Source organism: Microtus pennsylvanicus, chromosome 4, assembly GCF_037038515.1.
Source record: "Microtus pennsylvanicus isolate mMicPen1 chromosome 4, mMicPen1.hap1, whole genome shotgun sequence".
Classification (NCBI taxonomy): Eukaryota; Metazoa; Chordata; class Mammalia; order Rodentia; family Cricetidae; genus Microtus; species Microtus pennsylvanicus.
The window spans coordinates 31843854-31864280 of record NC_134582.1 but is presented as its reverse complement, the minus strand read 5'-3'; the positions used below and the strand labels follow the sequence as shown (position 1 = coordinate 31864280).

At 40.7% G+C, this 20427-nt stretch overlaps 1 protein-coding gene across 1 annotated transcript; it reads left to right on the top strand.

Moving 5' to 3' along the window:
• The first annotated feature begins 16524 nt into the window (after positions 1-16524).
• Positions 16525-20041, top strand: Znf475 (zinc finger protein 475). Its single transcript, XM_075970841.1, has 2 exons — positions 16525-16699; positions 19890-20041. Exons 1-2 carry the CDS (start codon positions 16525-16527, stop codon positions 20039-20041), a joined length of 327 nt encoding a protein of 108 aa, XP_075826956.1.
• The last annotated feature ends 386 nt before the right edge of the window (positions 20042-20427 follow it).

Sequence of the window (20427 nt, the reverse complement as noted above, 5' to 3'; positions counted from 1 at the left end):
TACGTGAGAGTCCAGGGAAGCCCCTGGAGGACTAGATGTTGTCGGTGTACACCCAAACCCTCAAAGGCCTGGCCTTGCCACGTGTCAGTAAAAAAGTAGCACCTGTCACTATTATCAAGGACCAGCCTTGACTGGATTCACACGTTCCAGGGTAGAAGTGTGGGGATTAGAATTATTAAGCAAAAAGGAACGGAGATAAGAGAGAAATGAGAGAAGAAACACAGAACAGCATGAAAATGCACATTCAGTGATTACTGAACCCGCCTCGTGTATTTTCCACTTGCTTATATGCATCACTCCAAAGGGGAAGAAGGATGCAACAGACTTCATTAACATGATAAAATGGATAAACAGGGCATATCTGACCTTTGGCCAAGATGGACCTGATCCACCTCTATACTCAAAATACTAATTAACCACTCTAGGTCAAGACGTCTTGTTTGGTAGCCACGTGTTGTCAATAACTTTGAAAGAGCAAAACAAGCCCGGACTGTCTGACCTCTAGTCAAGGTGGAACCAACACACGTCTGTGGGCCCGGACACTCTGTTACCCATTAGCTGGCATATTTGGGGCCTCAGTGAAGACGCTGAAAGGTCATCTAACCAAAGGTTCATTTTCGGACTTACATCAAGCTTGGGCTCATTAAAATGAAGCACATTTTAAACTTCACTAAAGCACAAGATCTTTTGGAATTGGTGGCTGTTATCTGAACCCTCAGGCACTGCCTTCAAAGTGCATCCAGAAGAAAGCCTTTCCTGCCTAGTGAACCTTGCTTTCTTGGTCCCGTCGCTTGAAAGTTTAGCTTCTTTCTACCACTTACAACTTCATACAATGAGTTACTATTTTTCATAGAGCGCTGACCTTAGATTCTGAGTTGTATCGCCCATGATGGCAAACTGAAGCGTATGTGCCTTGCTTTGTGCAGCTTGGATGCCTGCTTCCTCTTTTTCTCTTGTCAATTGGAGCAGTTTTCCTTTGGAATTCTTGATCTGACTTTGGAGTAGCATCAGTTATTCGGCCTGATAGTCTCAAGAGGCTCAACCTGAATTCCAGAGAGGAAAAATAAGTTCACAACAACAGGCATGGTACTGGGAACACAATTTGCTCCAACTGGGTGGCAGTGACTTTTGCTGGCCAAGTGTAGTGTTGCTCAGAACATTCCTCTGCTGTAGACTGGTCCTGCCTTCCCTTCGGATGCAGCTGCTGTTGTTTGCCTTCTATCAAAGAGAACCAAAATAAATGCCAGCAAGAGAGAGAGAGATCTGAGGTCTCCTGGGAGATCTAAGTGGGCATCTTGCTTTGTCCTTATATGAACTCAGATTCCCTTGCTACGTATGATCTGAAATACAGAGCCAAATCTATGTTCTTTGTGATTGCACAGAAAAATTGTGAGGTGCTCTAGCAACGTTTAAGAGGAGTAAAACTCTAGGGTGGAAGGATGGAAAAATGCAATTATCCTGCGGCTGCTGTCTGCCTCTATAGTAACAAGCACCACTGTGATTGTCCGGGGTCCATTGACTGACTCTGTGTTTTAACCATCACCATTGTGGGATGAACTACACCTCATTTAAAATTGTTATTAACTTCATTTGGAGTTCTGATGCACAGTGTGGAAAGATACAGATTGTTGTTTTGATTTTACGATTGTGCTTGCTTAATCGAGTACTCTGATGATTTTGTAAGTGATTTTCTAGACATCTGCTGAAGAGTATGATAGAAGCTAGGATTATTCCTTATGTTAAAACGGAAGGAATACATGTTAACAGTTGGGATCCTTTCAGAAGCTGATTGTTACAGCCTTTCAGTTAATTGGAACACAGGAGGATAGTTAAACACATAATTATACACCCAAGCACAGTCTTTGCCCAATGACTTTCGCTAGGTAAGGCTAGGGTGGGGAAGGTTTATTGTTTTAAGACTTTGCTGATAATACATGAACAGTTCTTAAAAACCCTGCCTTATGTTGCAAAGCAGATGCTATTTTTATTAAGAGAGGTTATTATTACTTACTGTCTTTTCTGCAGAAGACTGTCTCTCTGAATGTGGCTCCGGGTACTTTTGGCATCCCCAGGGCTCAGGTTTCCACTGAAAGCTTCTCAGCCGCGCCACTAGCATCTGGTGCTGCCATCTGCTGTTTTCTTTTAATGTCGTCTGCACTATCAAATATGTGACTGCTTTTCTTCTTTAAAAAAATATTTATTTTTATTATTTTTAACTAAGTGGATGTGAAGGAGTGTGTGTCTATGTGTACATATGTGTATTTAAGTGAAGGTCCCCAACGAAGCCAAAAGGGTTCGATCCTCCCTGCAGCTGAAGTTACAGGTGGTTGTAAGCTACCTCCTGCAGGTACAGGGAACTGAATTTGGGCCCTCTGTGAGAGCAGTTAAGTCCTACTAACTGCTGAGCCATTTTGCCAGCTGCTACTCCTCTTTTTTATTTTTTTTTTGTGTGTGTGTATGTGAGCATTTTTCTTTTACACATATTTACCTGGTTTGCCCAGAGGTCAAAAGAGAGTAGCAAACTCCCAGGAACTGAAGCTACAGATGGTCATGAGCCATCACGCACATTCTGGAAATCGAACCTCAGTTCGAACAACAAGCAAGAGCAACAAATGACCTTAACCACAGAGTCATCTCACCAGCTTTTCCAGCCCCCCATCCCCCCCCTTTAAACTTCCAAAATTTTGAGAAGGTACCATTGTAAAACAACCAAAAACTTCAGTTATTTGGTCCTATGGTTATATTAGATGTGAAGTTAGAGGTGCCATTTTCTGGGGGAAGTATCTCATTCCTTGAAGCAAAATATCTGATGGGACCATCACCACAAGGAAGGCAGAGCAGAATTCTCATTTCTGTGAATGCGCATCTGTTAAACAGAAAGAATATAGGAGCTTAGGGACAGGAATGAAAAAATATGAACCAATTTTATTCAGTATTTTATGTATGCATCCATGTTACTATGACAACTGCCTGAGACAGAGTCATTTATGAAGAATATTCATTCTCACATTCTGCAGACAAGACAGCCCAAGATCAAGATACAAGCAGCACCACTGTCTTAAAAGGAATATTCTTTGTGTCCAAGATGGCGCAGTATGCCACCCCTCTGGAGGCAGCAATGCTGTCTTCACAACAGGAAAACAACGGAAGAGCGAGGAAATGTTTGCTGAAACTTCAAACCATTTTGTAAAGGTGTCAATCTTATCCTCAAAGATGGAGTCTACATGGCCCAATCTCCTACCACCGACTGAGTCTCAGTATGTGTTCCACTGAGGATGATGGGTCCGTCAACCTGACGTTTTAGAAAGGACACAATCCCTCAAACTGTGGCTTTTTGTGATTATCATTTTGTATCTTTGTATGTATAATCTGCTTTAAACTTTCTCACATTTTCTGGTGGGAAGTGTGAGGCTAAGCCATTGCCCAGAGTTAGGTAACAGGTTCAAAAGTGGGTGCTAGAGCCAGGTCTAGATGGGAAGGAGCACATCTTTTACTGTCTCTGTGAAGAGCAGAGGTGTGATATAAGCAAGGGTCCAGAGGCATGGTGGAACTCAGTGGTAGGGGACCTGGGTTTTCAATACCAAGTATGGAAAGGAGGGAAGGCAACATAGTTACCCTGCAAAGTCTGAGCAGCAGATAAGACAAAGAGGAAGGAAGTCTGCTCACCTACCAGTATCCACCATTAGACCTTGGCCTAAGCACTAAGTAGAAACTCATTCAAAAGTCGATAAACCCAGATCTTGGTCCTGGGAGGAAATGATAGGAAAATTTGAAATGATCATATGGCATCATATTTTGATAGCACAGTGTGTTGTGGTAGGCGGCTACATATAGGGCCTTGGCTAGAGAAAACTTCTAAGGAGATACTTCAGCTGATACCAGCATTAGCCAAGCAGGTGTGGGATGGGGCTGCAAAGGGAGACCACACTGATATAACTGTGGAACTAAAGAACCCCCATGTGGCTGGCATCGAAGGGGGTGGGTGACGATGGCAGAGCTTTGTGAGGGTTGAAATGTGGAAGGCTGAGGACGCAGGCCGAGGAGAACACCCAGCTCTTTAGCGGGAGCACCGACTTTAGTTGCACCAGGTTCTAGGAAGGGAAGGAAGCTCTGGGGAGCCAGGATCAGTAGTTTCATTCTGGAAAGGCCAAGTCAAGATGCTACTGAGATATTTCAATATCTTGACCTGGGCTATATGAGTGAGACTGGGACTGAGAAGAGAGGACAAGGCTGAGATGCCCATTTGTTGGTTATTAGCATATATAGAAATCTGAGTGAGTACAGGATAAAGTAAAGCATCCTGGGCTGGGCGGTGGTGGCGCACGCCTTTAATCCCAGCACTCAGGAGGCAGAGGCAGGCAGATCTTTGTGAGTTCGAGACCAGCCTGGTCTACATAAAGCTAGTTCCAGGACAGGCTCCAAAGCTTCAGAGAAACCCTATCTTGAAAAGCAAAAAAAAAAAAAAGAAAAAAAAAAAAAGAAAAAGAAAAGCAGCCTGAGGGCCTGGAGGGATGGCTCAGCAGTGTGGAGCATTTTTGCTCCTGCACAAATAGAACAGAGTTCCATTTGTAAGAGCCACATAGTTGCTCACAACCATCCATATCTACAGTTCCAGGAGATCTGATGTCCTCTTTTGACCTCTGACACCCAAGTACACACCGACATATATACAAGCAAAACACCCATACACATAAAATGAAAATAAATAAATCTAAAAAAATAAAAAAGAAAGAAAACCAGAAAGATAATGAATATGCAAAGATATGACCAACTAGAAAGGCCTGGAGAGTGTGCTCGCTCTTGAAGGTGATAACGGAAAAACTGTCAACAGAGTAGGGACAGCAGATGGCATGAGGAGAGAGCAAGCAGAAGCAAGACTGAAAAATAACTTAATTTGGGCATACAAATTTAGCTAGGAGCCTTGGAAAGAACATATCCATTTGGTTGGAGTTGTAGAGTTATAGGGACGTTTTAAGAAGTTTAGCTCTCCAGCCTAAGAAAGAAACAGTGGATTGGATAGAGGTCGAGGTTTCTTTAAACAGTAGGAGCTTTGAGATTAAATTTGAATGACCAAAACAATAATTCAGTGGAGAAAAGAAGTGGACCGAGGTAATAGGAGAAGATAAAGGTGCTGTGGAGGAGACAGGCTTCAGGACCTAGGATCACCAGTGTGTAGAAAGAGGACTTTTTAAGAGGGGGTGCTTCCTCATTCCAGGAGGATGCTGGATGAAAAACAAACAAGCAAACAAAAATTAAAAGAAAAAACAAAAAAATTGGCAAACTTATTCACCGATGGTAGGAAGGTGGAGGGGGGCTACAATCTGCTTGTATGTTTTCTCAAATGCCAGGCAGGCTTAGCTTGTTATTCAGTCCACAAGCAAGAGAGGAAAGGCTAGCTCTGAGAGTCTTCTTAGTGCTTGACTCCTAGTGCCTTCTGTTAAACTGAGCTCCTGAAGTCAAGACCAAGGCTCACAGAACCGTTCACCTCTGTCCTCCCTAAATCCAAGAGTGACATGGGACGGTTTGGAAATGGTAGAGGCCTATGGTTCTCACACTTAATCATCTTGGGTGGCTCTAGCTCACCTGCTCAGCAGGGCTGATGTCATGAAAGCCAGCCCGACCTCATAAAGTGCCCTTTGATGATGCTGCCAGCTGGGCTACTTATTAGCCAACTCCACGTGACATTCGATCATCTTTCCTTGGGGTCAACCATGCCCGAATACCAGGGCAGTATCCTAGGATCCCGTGGCTCTCAGATGTACAATGAACAACAATAAGGTAACACTCCTAGCTCTTTCCTTCACTCTTGACTCTGAAAGCTAACCAAGGTGGACCTGTGGATGGGTATGGAGTGAGTGAAATCCTGGGGTACTGGGAAGAGTTACACACTTTTAACACCAAACTTACTATATAAATGTTTCATATAAAACGCTAAGGATAACACCTACCTACCCAAATGGTAAAAACATATAGCTTAAAAACTAAGAAGTCTGCCTCAGATCATACCAGAAGTTAGTAATACTGAGAGAAATTAATAACCCTTCCAGGATCTCACACTGGGCCACCTGTATTTTTGGTTGCTTCTTCTTTGGAAGGACAAATGCCAATTATTTGTCACTTCTGTGGATAGGATCACATATTCACAAGGCAAAGGCTATTTAAAATAAGTCATAAAACTCAGTAAAACTATACAATGGCTATATTTCTTAAAACTGTGTCTGTTTTGGGCTGTTGAGGAGACTAAGGGGGTAAAGATGCTGCTGCCAAGCCTGGAGTTGTGTCTCTAAGACCCACCTGGTTAAAAGAGAATCAGCTTCTACAAGTTGACTTCTGGCATGGATATATGCATGGATATATATGATAAATCAATAAAACCCAATAATAAATATAATAAAAGTGTTAGCCAATCTATGTCTTCATAAGCCTGCTTCTTCCCATTACCCCATTTTCTTACCTCCAACCCCCGATGCACACATCTGTATTTCCTAGAAATATACAATAAAGACTTTATGATTTGGAACATGATTCCTACAAATCCAAATCCCAGCATCAACTCTAACTCCTTCCCTGCATTTTTTTTAAAAAAAAAACACATCAAATGTAGTTCATCATATCTTGGCATGAGTCCTTCATGAACAGGTGTATCACTGTTCTATATGAGGCACCAATCCTGCTTTATGGTTGTGCAGGGAGCATCCAGAGAAATTTACTTGAGCCTTCATTGTTTGTTTACCATTTGTGATGTATAACCAGTACTTCTCCCTTCCTGTATCTTTTTATAGCCTTTACCAGTATATATTCTCTACCGTATGATGTACAAGTTGTCAAAGGCTCAGTACAGGAATTCAATACATTTCTAATAGTCGTGTCCAGTTACCTGCCTCTGGTGCAATGATCCCATTTTTAGAGTCTCCACGGGCCACACACATCTTAATCAGAGAGTACAAAAACAGAAATGTGTTGCTTCCGACTTCAGGACTGAGGAAAATAGAGGCGCCAGGGAGAACAAGGACAAGTCACCCTCATGATTGGAAAATTTTAAAGCAGCTTGCCTCTTAAAATTGGAATTGTTTCTGGCCTATCTGACATGATAGCCTTTTAAACATGAAAATCCACTTCCAAGCACATTCCTGAGCTGGGAACTTTTGCATCTAACACATAGTAAATTCATCTTGGGAAACAACTTCCTGCCCTAAACTCAGGGGGCACCATCCACACTTTTCATTGCTCCCACGGTGGTCCCTGGATGAGTTGATTGACTGTCTTGGCTGTGGGTTTCCCTCAATGTTTCTTTCTTGCTTGATTTAACTCTGTGATCTAGAAGTCAGCTGACCATCAGAGTGAGGCCTGTTGTCCAACTGATGAGCGCAGAAACCGTGAGCGCAGAAACTGAACATCCAAACATCCTCTACTAATTTTATTCCATGAAAGGCCTTTTTTTTGGCAAGGTATGTTTAGAAAATTAATATCCTCTAAGGCATCAATGACAGTGGCAGGGTCTTTTTTTAAAAAAAAAATCTCAAATAAGAAAAGAAAAAAATGAAACAGGAAAAAAAATGTTTAACCAAGAAACTATTCCTTGGCTGGGGAGATGGTCCAGGTAGCAAAGTGCTTGACTTGCCAGCATGAGGACCTAATTTGATATCCAAAGCCCACACTTAAAAAAAAAAACCACATGTGGTGATTCAGATTTATAATCCCATCATGGGGGAGACACAAAGAGGTGAATCCCTGGAATTCATTGTGGTCAGCCAACCTACAACGATCAAGTTGAGAAATTCTCTGCACTGCAATGGGAAAAGCAAGAAAGTCTCTTGAGGGTGGAATCCCATGCCGCAGAGAAGTCTGCATTTTGCAAAGAAACAAATTCATTTAAAGGAAAAGACAAAGATCAAGGCGATCTCTGCTCCTCAGAAAGAACCTGTTTGAGGAAGTGCTCCCCGGGGCCAGGACACTGAGGCTGATGTATCTACATGGGACTGTAGGCTACATCTTGAGCTCGTATAAAAACTTGGCGGTGTTGTACACACGGTAAGATTTCAAGGTTGCTGTGAAAGCAGAACAGGAGCAGAAATGGGGGATTTGCTGGTTTCTCTCAAAGCCAAAGACTGACTGACTTAGTGGCCAAGCAGGCTGTTTATTGACTACAGATGGTTGAATCAGATAGAGTTGAATTAGGATCCCAGATGCACAACCAAGTCATGGTTTTCAAGTTTGTTACTGAATTTGCCCCTTATGTAGCACTTTCTTGTGCCCAAGGATGGCTTCAAACCTTCCATTATATTTCACTACAATTGAGGTCATGTTTGAGGTTACATTCAGTGTAGGCAACCCAGGAATTAAGACTGGAAGCTGTACTAATTTATGGATATTGTGATAATGTATTTAGGGGGCAGTTTAATACTAAGTCTACTTTACAAAATAATAATGGGTCCACCCTTAGGAACTATGAGGACTCCCACCCAGCCCCAGCCGTGGATTATTGGCTAGATTTACACTACCAGGCACAAGTTTCCTCCTGAGCAGGCATTAAGTTCAATAACAAAGTGTTTGGCCACCCCTATAACATTTATGCCATTGTTGCACTCATAGATAATTTTAGGGGACTCATCGTTGCTTTAGTTTTTATTGATTTCACCACCAGAGATTCAGTGTTTTGAATCGGTGACTCTAGGTAAAAACCAAAGTCACTGGACAAGTAGCAAAGCTCTCTTGGCCACTGACATGTTAAAGCTCATGTCCTAGAAATTAAACATAAAGGGAATTACTCTTCCTAGAGGGATCAAGGAAGGAGGAAACAGGCTGCGTAGAGTCACACTTCAAATGCTTTCAGGGACACAAAAAGTCTTAGCAGTCTAGAAAGCTTTCTGGCCTGGAACCCAGTTCCCAAAATAATCAGTCTGAGCTCACATATATGCTCAGTGGGCAGAGAAAACATTGCCCCCACTCAGCAGAAGCCCCTTGTTGCTTGCCTTCTCCTGTTTCTTGAATAGTTTCATCTGTCTTTAGCTAGGCACAGGAGAATTGGGTTTCCACCTACCTGATACTTGCTCATGGGTAGAGCTAAAGAATATTTCCCAAGAAAAGTGGGTTAAGTGTGATTATTCCCACTGCTTAGGGCCAGTTCTTGGTGCTGTGCCCTGTCCTGGGCCCGACACACTAACAGCAACTTCCAGAGCGACAGCATTTACACTGCCACTGTGTCACTGAGAGATGCCCAGGCTTTTCCTCCTTATATGTCCCTTGGTGCAATGTCTCATCTGAATCAGTCACAGCTGTGCTTCGGGCAGATGACTCTGCTTTGTTTCTGCTCAAAATACATTGGCACCGTCAATATTTAGAATACCATTGTCTTACTGGCTTTTGTGAAATTGAGAAATAGTTGATTAAACCCAGATAGTCGTAGACTAGCTGGGGCTGTTACTAGCCAGGCTCCATCTGAGAGACAAAATACACACAGATAGAGGGGAACACACTCTCAATCCAGTTTTGAGACATGTCATGTCTATCTCTTTTATGGTCACCACTGTTTGGAATTTAAACATTTATACTTGTATCATTGCAGATCGATAATTACAACCATATGATTGGCTAACACCTGAAAGTAGGCGTGTCTTTTGCTAATTTGCTGGGAGTTGTGACTTAGGCCAATGTTCTACTTTCCTTTTAGGATGCTTTTTCATTTCTGGTTCCCTTGGTTCTCCCTGACTTTTTGATTAATGAATGATCTCAACTGAACACATAGAATGGGGCTATTTTGATCCAGGGATGTTATGATACACAGGGATGAAAAAGCTCTCTGTTTTTAGGAATGTTTCCAAATAACATAAATCACGTTGGGGGGGGGAATCAGGTATTTAATCTGAATACAGATTTAGTAATAAGAATATAAAATTTACACCATGATGTGGTTTCTTTGGCACAAGTCTCACCAAAATGATCTCCTTATAAAGAACAGACAAAATGCTTCAGTGAGAAGCAGTAAATCTAGGCCTGGTGACGGAGCTTGGCAGTCGAAAGGTGCTGACCACCAGGCCTGACCACCTGAGTTCCGTCCCTGGGACCTGCACGATGGAAGAAGAAAATCAACGCCCATAAGCTTTCATTTGACCTCCACGTGCCTTGCCATGGCATATGCACACAGTGTGGACTCACAGCTCACAGGAGGCTCTCTCTCTCTCTCTCTCTCTCCCTCTCTCTCTCTCTCTCTCTCTCACACACACACACACATGAGTAGGGTTCTCTGTAATACCCTGTAATACTTCCCCCTGCCTTTTTGCCCTGTAAACGTTCACTTGTGGTCACTGTGAAGCTGGTGTAAGAAGTTAACAGGTAGAATGATTTTGCTCTTTATTAAAACCACAACTACAGACATCCATTTTGATTTTTTCAGTGCTTCTTCATTGAGATTCATGTAACGTTGCTCTTATTTTTCCTCCTTTGGAACAATGTCTTCATCTTGTAGATGCTCTTGGAAACACATACATTCCACCATGGTTTCCCTCGCACTGAGCCATGTCGAGACCATCAAGAGATGCTTAGCCCCCTCTCCGGGTTCTCTGAAATGACTGCTTATTCCCCCTTCTAGCAACGATTCTCTTAATCTTTCCTACCAAACCATTTCTCTTGTCTTTTTCCTCTTATCTTCATGGTGTTGTCAGAACTGTTAATTTTCATTGTAAAAATGAACCAATGGGGGCAAGTTATGTCTATACTGAGAAAAAAAATCCTAAATGTGTACTTGCTTTCTGTGTTCACCAGATTCGCCCTAACCCATCCAATACCAGGTGCTCTCAGTGGAGAAAAACAGAAAACAGATGAACAAAAAGAAAGGAAGCTGCACGGAAAATGATATTAGAATTCCACCAGTGGCCAGTAAAGTGATTGAAAACATATGAAGGGCTAGTGAATTCACTTTAGAAACACACCGAAGAGCTTTCCCTAAAGCATCTCTGTCTATAGTCAGCCTGAATTGTCTGTCTATATTCCCCCTGAAAGAACCAGAGGAGAGCCATAATGAGCCAATAGACACACCTATGTAGCAAATATGTTTTATTCTTGTGAAGCGCTTCACTCTGGATAGCACTCATGCAGAACCAGAGATTTGCTTTTTAAAAGGCAGCTCTACAAAAGCTATCTGAGATGTTGACAGGAAAACTAGATCTAATCCTTTGCTCTCTACAGAGTTCAGACTTGTGGGTGGTTCTTTGCCTTTGATTTCACTCCCAGCTGCTGGTTGGCCCTGGCAGGCTTCATGTGGATAGGGTGGCTGCTCTCCTATAACCTCTAGGGCGGCCTCCCACTGTTCCTGTCCGCTCTGCTGTGCCACGTCATCCAATACTGTCTGTCAAGCATTCAGCAAGGAGGGCATGCTGCTGACTCTGTCAAGATAGGGTCGTCCCTTCCTGGCCATGCTCTTTAGCTCCCCACCAAGCCATTTCTGCCTGCAAGCACCGAAGAAAGAATTCAGCTAGTAAATCCTTGCTAATCAGGGTAATGATGTTGACCACAAGTCACAGATTGCTCAATGAAATTTCCGACTAACATTCATGAAGTTAATGAAAAATAAAGTTATCTTATATCATCGTTCAGACCCACCGGGGAGCATTTTCTCCTCAGCCATAGTTGGCTTGCCTATACCTCCTGATTGTATGGCTTAGCAGGAAGGTGCTTAAACCTAAGAGTATGAAATACGTTTCAGGTCAGCTGAAGTTCAACCCTGAGTTACAGAGCATAGGCGAAGCTCTCAAAAGAGTAATATCCCCTTTTATGGTGGTAATTTTCTCCCATGTTTTTTGCAGTTGTCTGCAGGGTGTTTTTGGGACTTTGGGTCAGCCTGTTTGCTCCTGACTTTCCCTTACAGAGGAATCTTTATGACAATTTGATGTGAATGTCTTCACTTAGGAACTATGCCACTTAGCTTGCCTGTTAGATGTGGTTAAATGCTGGATTTCCATAAGGTTCCATACAAAATCTTAATAAATGCATCCTCCTCGAAGTAAAATGAACAACTTCTTATTGTTCAGCTGAAAAACCCACCTTTAGTGAACCTTCCAAATGAATTAACATGGAAAGGAAGCATAGGGAACTTCAAGGCGTCTCGAAAAGTATGGCTTCTGCTTTATACTTTCTTGTATGTCTTGAATTCCCTGCCTTCTAAGTTACTTTGCATGGGCTGTATGATTCTGCATGGCATGAAAACATGACAAACATGCACCGGTTATTTCGATAAGTACAGTCTGTTGGTATCGTTTACAAGTGAATAAAAATATTACACCTCAAATAAAATCCACATTTCGGGAAGGTGCTCTGATTTCACTTTTAATTGGCCTCTTAATTTGCTGTTTAGTTTTTTAGGATCTATTTTGCTTCTGGTAGTCAGAAATCATAATGGTAGACATTTTTTTTGTGATCTTGTTTTGTGTTTTTCCCATTTCAGTAGACTGACCAAAAGCTGTGGCTAAAGTCAGGTTGATTCTAAAACCTATATATTTTACCATGTTTTATTTCCTCAAAGGATAAAATACCATCCACGTGGTTTATTTCTATCTTCATTCCTCCTAGTCCTACTAGAGAACATATGGGAAAGGGGCCTTCAATGCTACTGGAATCTCTTGCAACTCTATTTATTAGGTCATTTTTGCTTTAATTGATACTTTTCATAATTGAATCATTATCACACTCCCACAGTACCAAGTCCTATCATTTTAATACTTGATTTCCCAGAATCTGAATCTTTTCATCCCCTGATCATGTTACCTAGAGACAAAGCTCATCTCTGTGGGTTTTATCAACTCTGATTTTACGTCCACCTTTATATAAGTGGTCTATTTTTTTTTCTTTCCTTTCCTCTGAGCTCAATGTCTTCAGTCCATGCTTGATCCCATTTCTCTGCCTGTGGAGGAAGACCCTGTTTTGTAATCCTGTCATATAAACGAGCCTTTCTTGACTCTACTCGCTCTCATTTTCTTTCTTCAAGCTTTTGAAAGCATTTCCTTCCCGTAGCTCTAATTTTGAATGTCTAACAGTTAAGGTGTATGTGATTACCTGGTAGAGGAATCATAACAGTTCCGTCTTTCCACCCTTCGGCTGACTGTGCACCAATCACTGACATATACCTAGTAATGAAGATGACATCTTTCTCTCACCTTCCAATTCTTTTTGTTACATTTAACAGAGTGGTGACTCCACCTTGCTGGAAGCCAGGAAGGAGGATTTTCAAAATTCTTGACAGGTCTTTTCTCTCTGTGCCTCATTTCCTAAACTGAAATTTGAACCTTTCTCTGTATTTTTACCTAGAGTTTTATATCTTCAATATTCTTATTATGAACATTCCACTTGTATTTTTTCTCCATACTCTAATCCTTTTATCTGAAATTTTCCTATGCAAAATATCTTTTTCTCTGTGAATAGTTCCCAAATCTATTAACATTGAATTGCAGGCCTACATTTCCTGTTTTGGCTGGGACCACTGAAGTGAAATTCTATGGATAGGTCAGTCTCCTCAGGTCCAGAACACAGTGTTTTCCTCTATCTTCAGTTAGTTTTTGCTCATTTCTCCCTTTCTATCCCTGGCTGTCATTTTGCAGAATAAAATATTGCCATTTCTGGTCCCATTATTTTCTTAGCTACAGAACAGTCATTTATTGGCTCTCAGTCATATTGGCCTGGTAGCCACAAACCACGAGGCTAATATTCCTGATGCACAACTACAGCTTGGTCAATGCTGAATGACCTGGATCACAGTAAAATTCAGATCTCGGCATGGCTTTTTTTCTGGCTCTCCATGGCCCTGCAGCTTTTGCCTATCTGACTCAAGCTTTCTACAATGAACATAAGACATATCAGCTTTCTTTCTCTCAGTGGTTACACAGATTATTTTCCCCCATTCTCGCATGTTTGTGTTCATAGAAATGTGTTTCTCATAATACAAACTCAAAGTTGGATGTTGTCTTTTTATCCAGCCTGGAAAATATATCTCTTTTACTTGCATTCTGATTTTTATTTTTCTGGCTTTTGAGACAGAGTCTAGTTCTTTATCCTAGGCTGGACTCAACAGCATTATGGAGCCTGGGCTGGCCTTGAACTCACGGCAACCTTCCTATTTCAGTCTCACAGTTACTAAGATTGGGTGTGAGCCACCTTGCCCAGCAATGTGTCTTTTAATTGTGTTGTTTAGTCTATTTATATTTACTGCAATTGTTGATTTCTTTTTCGGGGAAAGAAAAGACTTGTTTCGATATACTGCAAGAGGCAGCAGGGTAAGCAGTAATAAAAGTACTGCCCCTAGCCAGTTATCGTATTTGACTTTGACCTTATTTCTCCATGTCTTCCTGTCTTAATGCTATTAATCACCACATTTTGGTGGGCTGGTGTTTTTGTTTCTCTTTTATTACTCTTCCTTCTTTGGAGATGGCTTAATTTATCACATCTTGGGTTGGCTGGCCATTTACCTATTGATTTTAGTTTCTTCTCATGTGTACCTGTGTATAGAACTAGTGGCTATTATATACACTGAAATAAATACATTTGATTCATAACATAAATATTCAAAAACTGTTTCAAGAAAAATATAATCAAATTAATAACAATTTTGATTTTTCTACAATGTTCTCTTCCTTCTTTCCTTCCTTCCTTTCTTTTTTTTTCAACACAGGCTTTCTCTGTAGCTTTGGAGCCTATCCTAGATCTCACTCTAAAAACCAGGCTGGCCTTGAACTCACAGAGATCTGCCTGCTTCTGCCTCCCAAGTGCTGGGATTGAAGGATCTGGCTCACACTGTGCTCTTGGTGACTATAATTTATTTTGTACATATTTACTATAATTCTGCTTTAGATATTTTGCCTCAAGCAGCCCCTTATCTGAGAGACTTAATATTCTAAACAGCAAAGCTATGAATATTCCAAAACTTATTTTATTGGCTGACCTATTTGTGCTTTATAGTATCCTCATTGTTCCTTACAGAACTAGACTATTTTCTGTTATTTCCTTTTGTCATTTAAAACTCTTTGTAGATGGAGACTGTGCTTTGTTTCCCTGCTGCGCGGACCCGAATAATCTCACACAGCACTGTTTGCCAATAACTTAGAAATATTCCTAGCTAGCTCTTACATCTGAAATTAACCCATTCCTATTAATCTATGTATTACTATGGGGCTGTGATCTACAGGTAAGGTTCTGGTGTCTGTCTCCTTTAGCAGCTACATGTTGTCTCCTTGACTCTACCTACTCTCTCTCTCTCTTTATCTCTGTTTGGATTTCCTGCCTAGTTTTACTCTGCTAAGCCATTGGCAGAAACAATTTTATTCATTATCCAATAAAAGCAACACATATGCATACAGAAGAATATTCCATATCAACTTCTCTCAAAAATTTTGACTCAATAAGTCTATAACTAATAAATTCTTAACTGTTCCTCTGGTCAAAGACACCTTTATTTCAAGTTTTGAAGACTATTTTTACTGGAGTGAAATTTCTAACTGACATTGTCTTATAGTAGGATATTTTGTTTTGTTTTGTTTTCTCTTATCATTTAAAAAAAATGTCGGGTCATTATTTTGTGACCTCTGGGATTTTTGTTTGTTTTTGCTTTTTTTTTTCCTCCTGCAGAGAATCCTTGGGAGGAAATAAATGAAAAAGAAGGAAGCCTGTATAGTATGCAATAGATATGGCACAATTTTACTAAAAACGTCTGGAAAACTATATGAAATGAACCTTAGTGAATTATTTATTCACCCACTCTCATCTGTATTAGCTAATCCTGTTGTGATCAAATATCTGACAAGAAGCAATTGAATGGAGGGTTGATTTTGGCTAGGATTTGCAGGTGCCTCCTTCAATGACACACCCAGGGGTGTGTCTCCTAGGTGATTCTAAATCCAGTGAAGTTGACCATGAAGATTTGTCAACCCAATACTGAACGTGTTGTCACTTTCAAGCTGTGCCAGCCCACCCCTGGCACACCCACTCCTTCTTTTCCTATGACGAACAGTCTCAGCAGCTTCAACACTGTTCGAAAGTCAAGTCCACCAGAGACTCGATAATCTCTTAACTGTGTGTCCTTGGAAAATAAAAAAGCCACAAATTTCTAATATACAACGACAGACTATGCAGCCCTGTTCCAAAAGGGAGAAACTGGAATAACAAGTGAAGACTGGGCCAAAGAAACACTAAAATAAGCAGGGCAAACCCCAATCACTACAGCTCTATGTCCCATCTTCTAGAGATTATTTACGCTTACTTACCTACCTTTTATTTATTTATTTGTGTGTGTGTGTGTGTGTGTGTGTGAGCACGCATGCCTGTAGATGCCTGTGGAATCCAGAATGTGTTGGATACACTGGAGTTATAGGCAGTTGCGACTTGCTGGGAACTGAATTTAGTTCCTCTGTAAGAACAAGAAGTACTCTTAACCACTAAGCTACCTCTCCAGCCCTGATAGCTGGAATTAAAAATATTAATTTTCAAATAAAATGTCTACAACTATCCTTTATCTAATGGGTTTTATATTATTTTCAGCCAACAATGATAAGGCGTCCACCAACAGTTGTTTGTTACATATGTGGTCGTGAATATGGGACCAAATCTATTAGCATCCATGAGCCACAGTGTCTGAAAAAATGGCATAATGAGAACAATTTGTTGTCTAAAGAACTAAGGAGACCAGAACCGAAAAAACCAGAAGTTAGAGCCATTACTGGTAAGTTCTTACCCCCCCCCCAAAAAAAATCAGAAAATTAACCATATTTTCTTACTAGTTCTATCATCTGAAATCAGCAGCACTTACTGTCCTAAACGAAGTGGATTGGGTTTTTAAGAGGCATTCTGGAATACCCTTCCAGTCCTGTTTTCAGAGACTGAGACATAAAGACAATATGTCCTGGCAACACCTTGGGAGAGGGACCCATGGGAATTTAGTATGTTTTCCTAGAGTTATTTTTACATATTATCACACATAATATTTTTAAAATCATGATGCTTAAAGATGCTTGGGACTCTTCACAGCCTTGTTTTCATTTATAAATGTGTCTTGATTTCCTCATGGCCCAGGAGTCCGCAACTCAACCACTCACAAGGTCTACTAGTCAGGTTACAAAGCTGCAGAAAGTGTTTCCTCTATAAACAAAAATGAAAGGCGCCCTCACCCAGCTGCTGCTGTCGTTAAGAAATTCAGCCCAAGATATTTGTGTTTTCCAATACATGCAAATGAAACAAGAAATCTGGATGGAATGTCCAGATTTTTTTTCAATCAATAATTTATAAATTTATAAAGTGCTGTGTAACCCAAGTGAACATGGAGCTGTTTTGTCTCATAGGAAGGTCACAGAGTGCTGTGTTTCCAAAGTATGAACAGAGTATGAACAATGTATGAAAGAAAAAATTTATATTATATAAATTATATATTATTACATATAATAATATATATTACATACTATTTTACTATTTTATATGTAATTTAAATACAAGGCAAGTATAATTTATATAGTTACATCACAATTATATATTATAATAGATATTAAATGTTATATATATGTATGCATATAATAGCTATATTTATATATAATTACATATTTACATATTATATATTTCTATAAGTTTAATATACAATAATTATACCATAGTACATACATATAATGATCTATTATGGTAATATGTATAATTATATGTATATTTATGTTATATAATAGACATTGTATGTTATATAGTATATCATATATGTGATGTTTTATGTTGTATGTGTAAATATATTTACACACTTGCCATGCAAGCTGTCTCAATAATTATATTTCTATCATTAATGTTTTTCTCATTTGATTTTCTCATTCCTTAACAGTTATCTTTTATTTTAAGTATTTTCCCTATGTAGCCAAAGCTACTGCTCAGGCTGCTTGGCATCGGCTAGGTCACGGTAACTCCTTAATTTGTGATCCAAGAAGAGTATGACCTTCATAGAGTGAAATCTAGATTGTTATAATAAGTTCTCGATGCTATTGAAACCCAGCTATTCACAACCCTTAGCAAAAAGGGACTTTGTATAGAGGTTGAAAAAGAATTCAAAATGAGCATCTTGGGGCTCGAGAGATGGCTCAGAGGTAAGGAACACGGCTGCTCTTGACAGAGGACCTGGGCTTTCTTCCCTTCACCCACATGGCTGCTCACAACCACCCATAACTCCAGTTCTATGTGTTCTGACACCCTCTTCTGACTTCCTGAGGCATCACGAACATGTGTGATACATAGACATACATGGAGGCAAAACACCGTACCTAAAATAAAATTTTTTAAAAAGGAAAAAGAAAGTCTCTTCCCACCGAAATAATAGTATTTGTTTCTAGAGAGACTATGTAATTCACTGCTTTCCTAGAACTTCTCATAAGGTATCCAAAGTAACTGTTCCCAACTGTATCATTTTCTTCTACTGATCTTTTTATCACCTAGCTAGAAGTGAGAATAGCTTGAAATTCCCTGGAAGGGGCTGTCTCACTGCTTGCCACTGTTGTCAGAGAGAAAGGGTAGATAGATCCTATCATTTCACTCGCCTACAGTTTTCTTCTTGGCTTCATTTTTATCTCTGAAGGTGCCCCTCTCCTCACACACTCAGTGCAGTACTGGATCCGCAGTCAAAGCCTTATGCAGAAGCATTGCGATGAGTCAGCTCTATCCTTTACAGGGTTTGCAAGGCACTCACAACACACATTGATGTGCTGGAGCAATGACTCAGCCAGTAAGCGCACATGCAGCTCTTGCAGGGGCCCTGAGTTCACTTCCCTGCACCCAAGTCTAGCAGCTCGCAGCTGCCTGTAACTCCAGCTACGGGGCATCTGGTGTCTCTAACCCGTGAAGGAACCTGTATTCATGTGTACAAACCCACACACAGATACATACACACACAATTAAGAGTAAAAGCAAATCTTTAAATATACATCCATAATCTGTATAATAGCGAGACTTGTTTTATCTAAAGGTAAAATGCACGGGCTTGAAATCTCCATAGAAAGGAGGCACGCTAAGGATCGAAAGGTTTGTTATGGCTGTGTGAGCCATTAAGATAGAAATCAAATGAACATAGCCTAGTGTTTTAATGAAGTAGTACATTTTGAGTGCCTGGCCACATTCGCGGGGCTTATTTTGGGAGATTCTAGGACATAGTCAATTTAATGTACTAAAGTCATTCTTTTTAAATAAGGCTTATTAAAGTTAAAGCCCACATTGTTCCTCTAAAGCAAGGCCATATGCTTCTTCTCTTCCGTACCCCGCCAAAAATGATTACACATTTCTCAGCTCTTTTTGTTTTCTTAAGGACACTTCTTTCCCTCAACTTGTTTGCATTCTTTATTTTAATTAGTCAAAAAGAACATCTGAGTTTATGACCACGAAGAGACGATGTTTTTTAGGGTATAATTCATTTTAAATTCACTTTCAATTTATCAGTTCGGGCTCTGCAAACCTTCCAGCAAAGATTGCATAAGATGAAAACGCAAACATGCATTCTTTTCCCGCTGTAAGCTTCTATTTAGAACCAACAGAAAGAAAGCCAAACGTTGTATTTGCAAGATAACAGCAGATAAGCAAAGATGTTGATGGTTAGTGAAGAGTGCATATCATAACGAGAAACGCTGCCTTTCCATTTTCATCTCCAGAGCGTAAAGAGCCTCCAGTTCGCAGCTAACTCCTTTCAACCCCTGCGAGAATGCTCAATACTTTATTTACTGTTATTAATTTCTGCCAGAGTCACATGATTTGCTTGCAAATGCCAGTCCAGAGGTATTTCCTGCGACTGGTTTCCATAAATAGTAGAAATTGGTTCCCTAAAAAGGAAACTAACACATTGTATCTTCCCATTCTACTTTATAAAAGATATTTCCCTTCTTCCCTTCCTTTTTTTGCAGCCAAAGGGTTCTATGATCTTGACGCCTTAAACGAAGCTGCTTGGACAAGTGCCCAGACCCAATTGGTTCCCTGCAACGTTTGTGGGCGGACCTTCCTGCCAGACAGACTGATTGTTCACCAGAGGTCTTGTAAACCTAAAGCCGCCAAGTAAAGCCCTCTCCTCAGCACTGAGTTTACAGGAGTGAATGCCTCCAGAGGGGAGGAAGGTTTCCTAGGGAGGAGAAGAGGGAGGTGGGGAGAGGATGCAGGGAGAAGTAGAGTTGACCCAGTGCTGGCCCAGCGCTAAAGGCCTGGCTCTGGGAAGAGGCGGCCAGGTTCAGTCCTGCCTTTAGGGGATCACGTCACACTTTTGTCAGGCGGAATTACTAGCAACTGGCTTTTCATCAAAATTGTTACCAGTTTTCTCTCATTCTAGTTTCCTCAACAAGGTGGTTGTTCCTCAGAGTGAGGCCTGTGCCCTGCAAACGGAGGCTGAAAATGGCAATTCGAGGGGACTCTGGGTTGTAGGCAAAATGCATTTCCTTCCTCGTCCCTTGC